This window comes from Callithrix jacchus, chromosome 5 (assembly GCF_049354715.1).
Source record: "Callithrix jacchus isolate 240 chromosome 5, calJac240_pri, whole genome shotgun sequence".
Lineage (NCBI taxonomy): Eukaryota > Metazoa > Chordata > Mammalia > Primates > Cebidae > Callithrix > Callithrix jacchus.
This window is the reverse complement of record NC_133506.1, coordinates 44,013,419-44,029,478: the sequence shown is the minus strand read 5'-3', so window position 1 is coordinate 44,029,478 and position 16,060 is coordinate 44,013,419. Positions and strand designations below refer to the sequence as shown.

The following is a 16,060-nucleotide window of genomic DNA, read 5'->3' as shown; positions in this document are numbered from 1 at the left end:
GAGACAGGGTCTCACCTCACCCAGGCTGGAAATGCTCAAATAAAGGTAGTTTCATATGGCCCAAACTAAAAGTTGGGCTCTTTATATATTTGGATAATGCAATCTTTTTTTTTCCCCATGAAAAGAGGGAAGAACAACCCCATCAAAAAGTGGGCAAAGTATATGAACAGACACTTCTCAAAAGAAAACATTTATGTGGCCAAGAAACATGAAAAAAGCTCATCATCACTGGTCATTAGAGAAATGCAAATCAAAGCCATCTCATACCAGTTAGAATGGCAATCATTAAAAAGCGAGGAACCAATAGATGCTGGAGAGGATATGGAGAAATATGAATGCTTTTACACTGTTGGCGGGAGTGTAAATTAGTTCAATCATAATGGAAGACAGCGTGGTGATTCCTCAAGGATCTAGAACCAGAAATACCATTTGACCCAGCAATTCCATTACTGGGTATATACCCAAAGGATTATAAATCATTCTACTATAAAGACACATGCACATATATGTTTACTGCAGCACTATTTACAATAGCAAAGACTTGGAACCAACCCAAATGCCCATTAATGATAGACTGGATAAAGAAAATGTGGCACATATACACCATGGAATACTATGCAGCCATAATAAAGGATGAGTTCACGTCCTTTTCAGGGACACGAATGAAGCTGGAAACCATCATTCTCAGCAAACTAATGCAGGAACAGAAAACCAAACACCACATGTTCTCACTCATAAGTGGAATCTGAACAATGAGAACACATGGACACAGGAAGGGGAACATCACACACTGGGGCCTGTCGGCAGGTAGGAGGCAATGGGAGGGAGAGCATCAGAACAAACACCTAATGAATGCTGGGCTTAAAACCTAGATGATGGGTTGATGGGTGCAGCAAACCACCATGGCACATGTAAACCCATGCAAAAACCCTGCATGTTCTGCATATGTATTCCAGAACTTGAAGTATAATAATTTTTTTTTAAAAGGAGGGAGAAAAAGGAACAGGGAAAAAGTATGTGTGTGGCAGGGGGCCTCATAGATAGCCTGGTATAGTAGTAAGAAAAGATACAGGTGTGAGATAGAGCTGGGTTCAAGTCCTGGCATGACATCTATTAGTTGAATGATGCCAGGTGGGTTATTAAACTTCCCTGAATCTTTTTTTTTTGAGACAAAGTCTTACTCTGTCGCCCAGGCTGTAGCGCAGTGGTGCCACTGCAACCTCTGCCTCCCGAGTTCAAGTGATTCCCCTGTCTCAGCCTCCCGAATAGCTGGGACTACAGGCAGGAACCACCATGCCCAGCTAATTTTTATATTTTTAGTAGAAACAGAGTTTCACCATGTTGGCCAGGCAGGTCTTGAACTCCTGACCTGAGATGACCCATCTGCCTCGGCCTCCCAAAGTGTTGGGATTACAGGCATGAGCCACCATGCCCAGCCAACTTCCCTGAATCTTGATTTCCTACTCTAAAAACTGGGAGTGATAAAAACAGCCCCATAACTAGGCACTGAGTGCAGATAATTCTCTTGACACCACCATAAGAGAGGTCTTGGTGGTGACTAAGGCAGCGGCCGGCACACAGCAGGTGGTCAATAAATGTCAGTTCTCTTGCTCTTATTTTAAAACAGGAGTCAGTATTAAAGCAAAATCTCTAGTGCCATCCATGGGAATAATCAAAGCCAAGGGAAAAGGAAAGTGAGTGGAACCCTAATGATGATGATGATGATGATGATGATGATGATCGCTGACTCACTGATTGCCTCCTAGTGGCAGGTGCTCTTTCAGTCCTCGCCACAACCCGGAAGCAGGAACACTCTAATCATCCATAACCATTTTACAGGTGAAGAATCTGAGCACAGGGAGGTTAAGCCACCTGCCCACGCTGCAGCCAGAAGTGCTACTCTGCAGTCAGGATCCATGCCCAGGCAGTCTGTTGGAGAGCCAGCACTCCTGAGCCACTCCATGATGACAGAAGGCGGAGGACAGTGCAGGAAGAGGGGTATGCGGCACGGCATGCATACCTGCTCCACCTTATTGTTCCACGTCTTAACAGGCGTTGCTTTCCCAACTGCCAATGGGGCAGTTAGCAGCAATAAATGACCAGGCTGGAAAGGAGAGAGACTGGAGCAGGGTGGGGCAGCTGCAACCAAAAAGCCTCGCTGTCTGGATGTTGCCGCTTGAGTCACACACCTCCATTCATCAGCACCTCTGACACAGGCTCAGATTCTCTCTTCCACTCCCAAGCTACTCCAACAATGACCATCACCAACCTCAAACCCAACAATCCCATCGGTGGCCAGTGCCCCCAAATCCCACAGTAACCCTAGACACTCCTCAGACATCTGCCACACAGTTCCCTCACTTAAACCAACACTGCTCCTCAATTCCTTCAGCTCCCAGTCACCAGTCACCTCCTCCTCCACTCCAAGCCAGCCTGGTGAGGCTGGTCACACTGACTCTTGTCCCCATATGGAGCTGTGGCACTTCCAGTTCCTTCCTCTTCTCTCCTTCCAACCGACCCTCTCCACTGCTCCCAGTAGTAACAGTCTTTGGCCTGTCAAACCTTGACATGGCCAACCTGTTGGCTTTCTTTTTTCCTCATTTTCCAGGGTAGATCCCACTAGCAGGGCTATGATCAGATAACATGCAATCAATAGCCTGGACTCTCCCTGACCTTTAGTCTTAACTTCTGGTGAAATCCCAAACTTGGATTGTACTACCATCCCCTTTTCACCTAACTCCGCCTAAGCAGACCTCTGACAACAGGGCAGGTTGGCAGGCCTACAGGGCCCCAACTACCCAGCACGACAGGGCAGGTTGGCAGGCCTACAGGGCCCCAACTACTCAGCACGACAGGGCAGGTTGGCAGGCTTACAGGGCCCCAACTACCCAGCACGACAGGGCAGGTTGGCAGGCCTACAGGGCCCCAACTACCCAGCACGACAGGGCAGGTTGACAGGCCTGCAGGGCCCCAACTACCCAGCACGACAGGGCAGGTTGGCAGGCCTACAGAGCCCCAACTATCCAGCACGACAGGGTAGGTTGGCAGGCCTACAGAGCCCCAACTACCCAGAAACTGGAAATTCTGCCCAGTAGTTTGGTCATCCTCACTCTCCACGGGGGCTACTGCACGTTTCTCCGCTCTCAAACAGCCCATCTCTCCTGCTCCCGATCATCACCATTCTGCTGCTGCCTCTTTACTCACAACCAATGGAGCAGCCTCCTACCTCACTCAGAAATTAGAAGTGGGCACAAGGAGAATCCCTCAGCTTGCTGTTAGCAAACCTACAACCTGACCTACTTCTGGCTTACTCTCTGCTCTCTCCTGCTATAAGGGAGTGGGTGTCCAACCGCTTCACCTCTGTCATTTCCCATCCCTATCTGCCTTCTTAGGAAGTTTACACTATCCCTAACATCTAGAACCTGATCACTTCTTACCACGCTAGGTCACCATCACCCTAGACCAAGCAACCATTATCTCCCACCTGGACCATCACAAGGGTCTTGTAACTGGTCTCTAGGCTTCAGCAATTATCCTCCCTTCCATCCACAGCTTTTCTCAACAGCAGCCAGAGTGATGCCCTCAAAATGTAACACATTCCTTTGCTCAAAATGCTCCAGTGGCTTTCCATCCCACTCTGTGTAAAATTAAAACCCTCAGTCTTGGCCTCCAAATCTCAACGTGATCCCTGCTATCCCTCTGCTCTCGCCTTCTACCACCCTGGCCCTGGCCTACTTGCTCGAACACACCAAGTGCGTTGCTGTCCTGGGGTCTTTGCACTAGCTATTCCTGCTCCTGGGAATGCCCTCCCTCCCCTCAGATATCTCAATGGCTCACTCCCTCACTTCCTTCAGATCCCTGCTCCGATGTCCTCTTCAGGGGACATTCTCACCACCTAATACTGCCACCCCCACCCCTCCTTGTTACCCTGTATCCCCTTACCTGCTTTGTTCTCTCACTTTAATCTTCCTTCACAGAATTTATCACACTTGACATATTATGTATCAGTTCATTCATTATCTGCCTTCCCCAGTAGAACATAAACTATGACAAAAGACATTTGCCTGTTCTGTTCACTACTGAACTCCCAAGTACTGAGCTTCAGCACAGAGTAGCAGGCACTCGATATTTGTTGAAAAAAATGAAAAACTTTCCTTTCTTCTTTCTGCATTATTGAACCTCTCCTTCAACTGACTCCCTCCCCAATGAGATTTAAACAAGTTCAAGTCTCTTCTTCCTTAAAAAACAAACTAACAAACAAAAAACTTTTAACATCCACATCTCCCTCCTCCCCTTCACACTACAGCCAAACTGTCGGGAAACCGTCTGTTTCCTCACTTCCCACGCCAGTCTGGCTTTCACCTCCATCATGCCACCAAAACAGCTCAAGCTAAGGCCACCAATGACCCACATGTCTCTAAATCTGATGGGCATTTTTTCCAGTCTTTATCTGACTTGACCTCCCTGCAGCATTTCACCTTACTGACCTCACCCTTCTTAAAATTTTCTCGACTTCGGGCTTCATAACCACATATTTTCCTCATCTTCCTTCCACTTCTTGCCCGTCTCTGCTCTATTTCCTCTGCAGATTCAGCTTCCTCTGCCCAGCCAGTAAAGCCTCGAGGGTTCTCAGGCCTAGGCCTCCTGCCTCTTCCTCTGTACACTGCCTCACCAGGCTTCCCATTCCCACCTAGACTCTGATGACTCTCAAATTCCTATCTTTAGCCCAGGCCTCTCTTGTGAACATCAGGCTCATACAGCTGGCCACTTCCCATTTCACATGTCCAGCTGGATGCTCAAAGGCAGATCAAACTCCACATTTCCAAGTCCCAACTCAGATCAACCTCCTCTCTCCACCCCCTCCACGTAGTCCTCTTCCCACAATCCCATCTTAAAAAACAGGCGGCACTGGCCGTGTGTGGTGACTCGTGCCTGTAATCCCAGCTCTCTGGAGGCCGAGATGGGTGGGTCATGAGGTCAGGAGTTCGAGACTGGCCTGGCCAACATGGTGAAACTACCTGTCTAAAAATACAAAAAATTAGCTGGCCGTAGTGGCAGGTGCCTGTAATCCCAGCCACTCAGGAGGCTGAGGCAGGAGAATCGCTTAAACCTGGGAGGTGGAGGTTGCAGTGAGCCAAGACCACGCCTGCACACCAGTCTGGGCAACAGAGCAAGATCTTGTCTTAAAAAAAAGAAAAAGAAAAACAGGCAGCATCCATCCAGTTGGGTGAGTCAGAAAAAGGAGAGTCAAGCTTATCAGTCCTCTTTCCCATGCTCTTACTCGCTCCATCACCAAGTTCAGTTGGCTTCATCTTCTAACCAGGTTGGCAATCCATTTTCTTTGCTCTATGTCTATTGTCTAGGCCACCAATATCTCTCACCTGGATGACAGTAACTGCCTATGATGGTCTAACTGTCCCAATCAAAACTCTGCTGCAAATTAATTGCCACTGTGAATTAAGAATAGAACCTTTGGCCAGGCACAGTGGCTCACGCCTGTAACCCCAACACTTTAGGAGGCCGAGGCAGGAGGATCATGAGGTCAAGAGATCGAGAACATCCTGGCCAACATGGTGAAACCCCGTCTCTACTAAAAAATACCAAAATTAGTTGGACATGGTGGCACATGCCTGTAGTCCCAGCTACTCAGGAAGCTGAGGCAGGAGAATCACTTGAACCCGAGAGGTGGAGACTGCAGTGAGTCAAGATTGCGCCACTGTGCTCCAGCCTGGTGACAGAGCAAGACTCCATCTCAAAAAAAAAAAAAAGGAACCTTTAAGAAATGATTAGGTCATGACATGTAACTGCACAATTGGGCTCCCGATAAAAGGATGAGTTCAACCCCCATCTCCTCTCTCGCCTTCCGCCATATCACCCTGGCCAGATGATGGTGCCATGCATTTGGACTGTGAGCCAAATAAACTTCTGTTCATTATAAATCTCCCAGTGATAGCATTCTGTGACAGCAGCACAAGATGGACTAAGACGGTCTCTTCATTGGTTCCTTGGCAATCCCTCTGGTGTTCCCAACACAGTGGACCAAATGATCTTTCCAAAATAACACACCTGGTCATCCTATCACCTGCTTCCTGGTTTAAAACTCTTCAGTGTCATATCACTGCTTTTGACCTAAAAAATCAAACTCCTAACCAGGACCTCCAGTCCTGGCATGCTGGGGCCTTGGCCTACGTCTCCTGGTCCATCTCCACTCTCTTCGCTCAAGTGCAATGTTCTGACCACACATTGGCCTCTTTCAGTTTCCCCAACAACTGTGTTTCTCTCTGCCACAGAGCCTCTGCACAGGCTGTTTCCTCTGCTGAAATGCCTCCCACCCCAAACTACTTAATTCTCACTCATCATTCAGTTCTCAAGACTCCCTCAGGGAAGCCTTTCCTCACCCCTCTGTTCACTGCCCTTGCAGAGCCAGGTTTCTCTCTTTCAGTACTTCTCGGGTTGTTATTATGACCTTCTGGGCATATTCGCTGAACAATGCCCATCTCCCCCATTAGACTGCAAATTCCTTAAGAACAGGGTCCTTGTTTGTTTTGTTCCCTCTGCATCATGACAGCAGTGGTGACACCCAAATAAATATCTTTTGAATAAATGTTGGGCCTGGTTTAGTAACAGGCAAAAGGACTATATTCAGAACAACAAATATACACTGACCACTCCCAAGGATAGAAGGAACATTTAAGAATTTTGTGTCCTAGCACAAGGGGCTGTTCTCCTCACAAAGGTATAAAACCTAATAAAATATCAAGCCAGCAAGCTTATTTATACCCAAGACACTAAACAGAAATGAGCTTCTCACAGGAAGATTTCAGAAATGAATCAGCAAATGCAAAACTATTTTTTTCTAGGATAACCTTGCTGGAAAGAAAGTCAAGTATTTTCCTGGCAGGCCCCCTAAGCCTGGTGAAAATGGTGAGAACTAAACACAGCTCTGAGCTATTTATATAGGACACTCCATGTTCTTGCTGACTAAGTACACATTTTCACAAGTTCACTCTTTTTCATGAAGAATGGTCTTACTGTTTTCCCTAGCACTGCTTTCAGACTCTCCCCTGAGATTTACAAGTACAGGATAGAGCTCTAAATTCATTCTATCCAACCACTGCTTCACCCATGTTGGAGACTTGCAAAAAGGTCTATAAACCAACTAATAGGGGAGGCAGAGAAAGGCAAGCATTCAGTTCCTTTTCCTTTAATGATCGCAACACCGGCCAGGCGCAGTGGCTCACGCCTGTAATCCCAGCACTTTGGGAGGCTGAGGCGGGCGCATCACCTGAGGTCAGGAGTTCGACACCAGACTGACCAATATGATGACGCCCTGTCTCTACTGAAAATACAAAAATTAGCTGGAGGTGGTGGCATGTGCCTGTAATTCTAGCTACTCAGGAGGCTGAGACAGGAGAATCGCTTGAACCCAGGAGGTGGAGGTTGCAGTGACCCAGGATCGCTCCATTGCACTCCAGCCTGGGTGACAAGAGCAAACTCAATCTCAAAAAAAAAAAAGGTTGCAACACCAATGCCTCTGAATTTCACCAGGTCATCTGTTAGGTGCCAGGAACTGTGCCAGTTATTTACTGCACGGGTTCATTTAACCTTTGCAATAATCCTGTGATGAAGGTATTATCGTCTTGGGAAACTGATGCCCAAAGAGGGATCACTGGACTATCAATAAGCAAATCAAAATTTCAAACTCTCAATCAACTCTCTGCCAATCCCTCATATAAACGCTTTTCAATCCAGTTTTTAGATGCTGCTTCTAGACAGATAACCTCCTCCTGAAGAATCCAGAGGTTTTCAACAAAAACTAATCTTTCAGAGTCTTAAGCCCTGTTATTTCTCAAAACTTTTATGATACATAGCACTTGTAAATAAAATGTCTAATCAAAACACTAGAATTTTCTAAAATTAAAAGCTTAAGTCTGCATTTCCATTTAAAGTCTTGTTATATCAATTTATTTATTTTTAATTTTTTTTTTTTAAGATGGAGTCTCACTCTGTTGCCCAGGCTGGAGTGCAGTGATGCCATCTCAGCTCACTACAACTTCCACCTTCCAGGTTCAAGAGATTCTCCTGCCTCAGCCTCCTGAGTAGCTGGGATTACAGGCATGTGCCACCATGCCCAGCTAATTTTATGTTTTTAATAGAGAAGGGATTTCACCATGTTGGCCAGGCTGGTCTCAAACTCCTGACCTCAAGTGATCCATTGGCCTCAGTGTCCCAAAGTGCTGGGATTACCCAGGCGCGAGCCACTGCACCCAGCCATGTTTTGTCAATTTAGAGATGTTTTTGATATTTTTCAAATTTCACAGTAATCCTCATGATGCAAATGGTTTTTCTGAACACATCAAAATGAGAAAAACAGGATCATATGGAAGAAAAAGCAACTTATGTATCACATGGATACACAGATGTCCATACGTTTATCGTATGTCCATTTGTATGTTTCATACACATTCATATACAACTAAGATTTAGAAATATACTTCCTTAACTGGATCCCTTCCCAATATTTAAAGTCTTTTTTACCTTTAAATAAACAAACAAAACAAACAACTCCCAGGAGCCACTCCTTCCTTCTCTTTACAACACAATCAAACTGTGGGAGAGCTGTCTATGCTCACCATCTGTTTCCTCACCTCCCACACCTCAACCCAGGCCAGTGTGGCTTTCATCTCCATCATAGCACCAAAACAGCTCAAGTTAAGGTCACCAATGACCCACACACATCCCTAAATCCCATATATTAAACAGAGGAGCAAATCTAAGAATAGATGTTATGATCTGTTTGAAGCTATATCATGTGCTGCAGCTCTGTTTCCCCACCTGGCTGTGTGGATATGGACAAGCTGCTCTTAGCCTTGGTCTCCCATTGCCTGCTGTACCCAAAGAAATGAATGACAATCCAGAATTAGTAAGAGGGAATTTACTGCTAATGAAGAGATATCATCAATTAGAAAAACTGATTAACTCTAGCCTGGCGCAACAGAGAAACCCTGTCTCTAATAGAAAAATTGGCCAGGTGGGTGGTGCACCCCTATAGTCCTAGCTACTTGGGGGGCTGAAGTGGGAGGATCACATGAGCCAGGGATGGACAGGTTTCAGTGAGCTGAGATCGTACCCCACAACTGCACTCCAGCTTGGGCCACAGAGTGAGATCCTGTCTCAAAAAAAGAAAAGAAAACTCAGTAACTCAAATGAAGCTTATGTGAAACCAGCTCTTTACTCTCATTTCCTTCTTTCCATTAGTCCCTAATTAATGTAATGCAAATATATGTAGTAAAAACCTGAAGAAAAGAGCTGTGATCTTTTTGACTCAAGGCTTTTAAATATATCTCAAAATTCAGCTATAGAACACAAGGTCTCTTTCCTGAAACTCCACTGCAGTATACTGATTGTTTTAAACACTCCACTGAGTATTTTATACACAAGAACTTTCATATGGAGAAGCCATAAAACATGGTAGTAATGGTTAAGATCCTGGACTGTGGAGCCAGATTGCCTGTATTTATATCCTGGTTCCACCACTTATTGGCTGAGTTACCTTGGCCAACTTAACTTCTCTGGGCCTCAATGGGGATGATGATAACAGTGAGAACTAAATTGCATGAAAAGCCTGTGTTACTGTGCCTGGAACTCAGAAACGCTTAGTACATAGCAGATATCACACAGAAATAATACAACATGTGATCTTTAAAGTCACTCAATTTCATATGAAAATGTATGTTTACTATTCTTTTTATATTTTCTTGATAATGGCTGAGAACAATAACAGCTACCAATTATAGAGCACTTAGCCATTACTTAGCACTTTTGTGTGAGGGTCTCACTCTGTTGCCTCCGCTGGCACGATCTCAGCTCACTGCAACCTCCATCTCCTGGTCGGAAGTGATCCTCCCACCTCAGCCTCCTAAATAGCTGGGACTACAAGCCTGTACTACCAGACCCAGCTAATTTTTCTATTTTTTGTTTTTGCAGAGATGGGGTTTTGCCATGTTGTACAGGCTAGTCTCAAACTCCTGGGCTCAAGCAATCTGCCCACCTTGGCCTCCTAAAGTGCTGGAATTACAGGCGTGAGCCACAGTGCCCAACCATAAAGTTTTCCGTATCAAATTTTAAAACAAATTATCCTTTTAAGCCTCCAAACTTTGTATAGTTTAAGATCAGAAATATAACTCAAAGAGACATCATGTGAGAAGATGTCTTAAATAACAATTATAAAAAGGGAGGTTTAAGAATGTAATTATATTCTCCAACAGAAGGCGAAAGGTTAAAGATTATTAACATATATCTAAGTTTCATTAACAAGGTAAAGAGCAACAGCGTCCTTGGGGAGGTGAATACTCTCATGGGCTCTCTTGATTTCTCCAGATAAAGGTTAGAAGGACACTATCCCCTAACTGAGCAGTCCCTATCTATAAATTTGGCATTTAGTGTAGATGAATCACTGCTATTACTCCAAATCTGTTCCATCATGATTATCACAATTTTTACAAGAGACAACCCATCTTCATTGAGTTTAATAAGTTAATTCAACACAGCCTTTCAGTCATGTAATTACATTCTCATTTATTGCATCTACAAACCAAATAAAGCATTAAGTTATTCCTGAACGAGAAACCAAGGTTAAGAACATCAAATCAGAGCACTTACAGCTTCTGTGGTTTGTCACAGCTTAAAGTAACAACAACAACAACAACAAAAAACAGTAATAGCAGCAAGCATTTACTGAGCACCTACTACACACCAAGTTTTTTGTACATGTCAATTAATCTTTACAATAATCCTATGAGGAAGGTATAAGATCAAGTAACTTGTCCAAGATCACAAAGGTAGCAAGTGGAAGGCAGGAGGTTTGAACACAGAAGTCTAGAGTCCCAAAAGAATATACTCCTACCTAACATCTATACTAAATAGCCCCTGAAGCCCTGATCCCCTCCCCCCAGTATGCTACAGTTGGTGGAATCATATCACAGAAGCTGTTTCCTGTACATGCTCTTTATCGTCCAAGCATTTCAACTTTGAGCCATCATTTACAGTTCCTCTTATCACAATTAACAATCTACACATGGTCATCTCTAAAATACCACATAGGACTGCTCCTTATACACTAGCTCGTTTCAGTTATTTTTTCCAAATTTCTCTTCTTAAGTGGGACTACTGAGCACAAGGCTGGGCCTTGAGAGGCAGAGTGAAATATCATCAGACATTCTGCTATGTGTTCTCTAAGTAAAAGCAGTCATTTCTATTTAACAGCAATGACGCACAATTATTCTCTTAAAAAAGATGGTCACATAGGCCGGGCGCGGTGGCTTATGCCTGTAATCCCAGCACTTTGGGAGGCCAAGGCGGGTGGATCACGAGGTCAAGAGATTGAGACCATCCTGATCAACAAGGTGAAACCCCGTCTCTACTAAAAATATAAAAAATTAGCTGGGCATGGTGGCGCGTGCCTGTAGTCCCAGCTACTCAGGAGGCTGAGGCAGGGGAATTGCCTGAACCCAGGAGGCGGAGGTTGCGGTGAGCCGAGATAGAGCCATTGCATTCCAGTCTGGGTAACAAGCGAAACTCCGTCTCAAAAAAAAAAAAAAAAAAAAAAAAAAAGATGGTCACTTAACACCATGCACACAGGTTCCCTTATGATAGTGGCTCATATAGCCACCACCCCAATTTGTGATTCATATAACCTGTAGTCAAATTACTTCCTATCTAGGTTATTCCTTACAATTCACTAATAAAAACTGAAAATATGTATTCCACAACTTGCGTTATGAAAATCTGAACTTCTGAACAAAGATACGATCTGAAAAGATCTATCAAATTCTCATCAATAATGGCCCTTTATGACACAGATGAACATTTTGTAAGTAGATTCCAATAATGTGACACACAATACAGTGAAGATTTTATGTTAAGAAGTTTTCTGAAGAGAAAATAAAAACTTTTCTGACAAATAACTATTTTGAAACCTCCACAACAATATTGAGAGGATAAAGTCCAGGCAGATTTCAATGTGGAGTTATAAATACCAGGCTCCTGTCTAACTAACAAACTGCTTTGCAGTGCTTATCCCATATTGCTGATAAAACAATACTCAACAGTTAGCCTTGGTTATTGGAAAAGAAAAGCTTTAAAAATCTAAATCTCAGTAAATTCCTTCCACTGATCCTGAATTTCACGGACTAGCAACTGTTTCCAGATTTTCTAGACTACCATCTCTACATCCACAGTTGGCCCTTGAGGGAGTGGAGTCTCAGACGCCAGGGACCTTCTTCCCAGGGAAGGGCAAAGTTCACCAGCCTATTCCTAAGTGCCAAAAGAATACTCTCTGTACTTTGTAGCAGATTAAGGGAGAAAGGTGATAACAATCTCAAACTCTGACTAAAAATCAAACTTTCCATTTGCTCAATTTGTTAGGAAAAACAGGTCTCACAGATTCCAACGACGTAGGGGCAGTGAACTAGCTTGAAGACAGCTCTGGTCAAATGCATGGGTTCTCCCACCGAGAACTCTCTTCTGAAACTCCACATGGTGGATAGGTCTTGTCTTTCAGTACTCTGCTCAGATGTTACCCTCTTGGAAAGAATTACTTTCCTGACCACCCTATGGAAAGCAGTCCTCAGGTCCTCTTTATCACATCTTGTTCTTTTATTTTTACAATAGTATTTATTAGTATTCCAGAATACCTCAACTATTTTCTTATCTACTTATTTTGTCTCCTCTATTCGATTACAAGCTCCATAGGTGTAAGAACCATGTTGGTCTTGTTCCTTACTGAATTATCAGTACCTGGAATGCAATGAGCATTTAATACATATTTGTTAAATCAAAACTAAAAGATAGGGTAGTGATTTTGGTATCAACTACCAGGCCTTTAACTGTGAGTTAGAATTCTCTTTCCATAATCTGAGGGTCCATTCAATCAGCAAATATTTATTGAGCACCTACTGTGCACCACGCACTGTTGCAGGCACAAGGGATACAGCAGAGAGTAAGTCAGACAAGTATCTTTGCTCTAAAGACCTTGTATTTTAGTGGACTGCTAAGAATAAGCAGAAGTCTTGCTCACTACAATGCCTGGGAGATCCAGAACACCCTCTACAAACCTTCCTTGAGAGAAGGAGCTATGGGAGATCCCCAAATGAAAGGCAAACATTCTCCAACGGGCACTTCCAAAGCAAGAATCAGCGGTTTCCCTAAACCAGTTGGGCGGCTCTTCCCACATGCTGTTCACCTAGGGGAACCCCAAGCAGCAGAGCTCAAGTAACGAAAAAACTTGGGGCAAGGACTTGGAGGTGGTGAGGGGAGGAACCAGGAAACAGAGCGACAAGGAATCGTGGCAAAAGCCCTGAGCTGGAACCATGAGGAATAAGCTCTGGTTGTCACAAACTTGCTAGGTGACCTTGGGCCAGTCCCGAGCTGCCCAGGCATCACTTCCCCCGGGGGTATAATAAGGAGAAGGCCGGGAGGGTGGAATTCGGGGTCGGGGGGAAGCGGAGGCCAGGAGGCCGGGCCGAAGCCGAATAGGGTAGGGCAACGGCCGGCATGCTGAGGCCAGCGTGGGGCCGGGCGGGGGCGGCTCACCCACCGAGCGCCACCTGGCAGGCCCTGCGCAGCTGGGAGTGCTGGGGCCGCTTCACCTCCTTGTCGGCTAGGATCTTCTCCAGGGCACGGGACACGAACATGCTCTTGGTCTGGCTCTCCTGCATGGCCCTGGCCCGGCGGGGGCTGACAGCCCCGCGGGCGGGCGGCGCGAGCGAGGTGGAGAGCTAGGCAGTGGGTACGGCCTCACGGCCCGCACCGGCCGCGTCCGTCTGTGCCGCCCAGTCAGGAAGCAGCGCCTCGGCCCCACGGCGCCGCCATGTTGGAGCGCGTCACGTGACCACGTGACTGACGAGGCAGCTACTGCCGCTTGGCGTCAGTCGGCCCCGTGACCCCCAGAGGGGCGGAGCCTACGTCTGGGGGCGGGGCGGAGTCAGGTGGGCGCGAGGCGTGAGGCGAGGGTGGAAGGAGGAAGAAGAGAAGGTGCGGAGGGGAGCGGGCGAGGGCGCGGGCGATGGGTAGAGGGGACGGACGTAGGGGCTAAAGAAAGGTGAAAGGGAGGAGAGGTGGTGATGGAGGTGAGAGGAGGAAAGCGCGGGATAACGGGAGGTGAAGGGAAGCACGAGAATGGAGATGACACGGGTAAGAGGAGATGAGGAGAAGAAGGGGAACGAGAGGATTGGGAAAAAAGAGAACAGTTACAAGGAGAGATGATAAAGGAGAAAGAGGAGAGGTGAGGGAGCGAGGACTGGAATGAATGGGAGCTGGTGAATGAATGAGAGAGGTGATGGGGAGCGAGAGGCGTCAGGAGGAAGGAGGAAAGGGGTGAAAAGAGGAGGGGAGGGCGGGCGCTGCGGCTCACGCCTCTAATTCCAGCGCTTCGGAGGCCGAGGCGGGAGCATCGCTTGAGCCCAGGAGTTCGAGACCAGCCTGAGCAACATAGAGAGACACTTTCAATACAAAATAAAATATAAAACAATTAGCCGGGCCTGGCTGCTTGTGGTTCCAGCTACTCAGGAGGCTGAGATGGAAGGATTGCTTGAGCCTGGGAGGTTGAGGCCGCAGTGAGCTGTGATGGCGCCACTGAACTCCAGCCTGGGCTGCAGAAGGAGATCCTGTCTCAACAAGAGAAAAGAAAAAAAAGAGGGGGAGGTTATGTAGTTATGGAGGAGATGAGGTGGTGTGGGAAGAGGTGAGAGGGAAGCACAAAAGTAAGAGAAAGTGAGGGGAGAGGAGGGAGAGGGAAAATGAAAAAGAAAGAGAGGTAGACATGAGAAGAGGTGAAAGAGTAGGAGAAAGGGTGAAGGGAGAGGAGGTAGGAAGAGGAGCTATCAGGTGAAGAGCAAAAAAGAAGGAAAAAGATGAAGAGAGGAATAGAAGTTAAAGGGGAAGAGGGAGGAAGTTAGGAAAAGAGGAAAGGTTTAAAAGGAATGGTATAGGAAGGAGATGAAGGGGAGAGAGGTGAGGAAGAATAGAAAGAACATGCTGGGGGAAGAGAAGAGGAAATGGAAGGGGTGGAGGGTAAGGGAAGGTAAAAGGAAGACAGAGAGAGAGGGAGAGAGGGAAGGTGTGTTTATGTCCACAGGCAGGGTTTCATGACAGCCACTGGCAAGATACACACATCCATATGACCTTCCTGTCACAGCAGCAGTGACCTTGCAGTTCAGTGAACTTCTGTTTATTGAGTGCACGACTGTGCATGGTGCCGCCAGGAAGCACTCACCTCCGTCTGGAGTTGATCCTGTTATGAACCTGTGGACCCTCACAGTGCAGTGAACAGGACCTGGGCCTTGGGAGGCAGGGGAAGAAAGCCAGATGGCCAGTGTCACACAGTCTGCAGATAAGTGTTGGAGGACAGATACTCTGGCCCCAAGGCAGCTTCCACTCCATCTCACAACAAAGATGCTATCACAACAGCCGTTAGTGGTGTCCCCTGGACCCCTTCACCTGCCTCCCCCAAGGGCAGCTGTGAGCTTATGCAAAGACAGTTGTCTTTCTTGGAAACCTCAGAAGCAGAGACATCCCAGGCAGGCATGCTGCAATGCTTAGGTCTCAGTTCAGATGTCTCTGGGAAGCCTCCAATCAGCCTGTCTCAAGGAGCCCTCTCTCTCCCTAGTTAATGCTTTCCACAGCGTTTTCTGAGCTTTTGTACGTGTGGACTATTTGTTGTTCTCACTAAAGCATAGCGCCAGAGGGGCAGCTGTGTCCCCAGAGCCTGGGTCCTTTGTCATGTTGAATGTTTCATGGCCATAAATTCTGTAAGTTCCACTGCTTGTAATGCAATTTTGCAGTCATTCCCAGCAATAGGTAGAGTTTGATTCTCTACGAGCCTGAACCTGGACTAACCTTGTGACTGGTCTTGACCAATAGAATGCGACAGAAAAGAGGCTGCACAAGTCCCAGCCTGCATCAAGAGGCCTGGCTCACTTCTTCCTTTGCTGCCTTGGAATGCTACACGACACTCGAAAGCAGCCCTGAGCCCAGGGCAGTGGCTCACGCCTGTAATCCC

The 16,060-nt window shown here is 46.3% G+C and overlaps 1 protein-coding gene across 4 annotated transcripts in view; it reads right to left on the bottom strand.

Moving 5' to 3' along the window:
- ARFGEF2 (ARF guanine nucleotide exchange factor 2) overlaps positions 1 to 13,895 on the bottom strand; it is a 105,091-nt gene extending 91,196 nt beyond the window's left edge. For all 4 annotated transcript variants that reach the window (XM_035298863.3, XM_035298864.3, XM_035298865.3 and 1 more), the window contains exon 1: positions 13,598 to 13,895. In XM_035298863.3, coding sequence (XP_035154754.1) covers positions 13,598 to 13,718 — 121 coding nt within the window. In that variant the 5' untranslated portion in view covers positions 13,719 to 13,895. The remainder of the gene's footprint in view (positions 1 to 13,597) is intronic.
- Between the last annotated feature and the right edge of the window lie 2,165 nt (positions 13,896 to 16,060).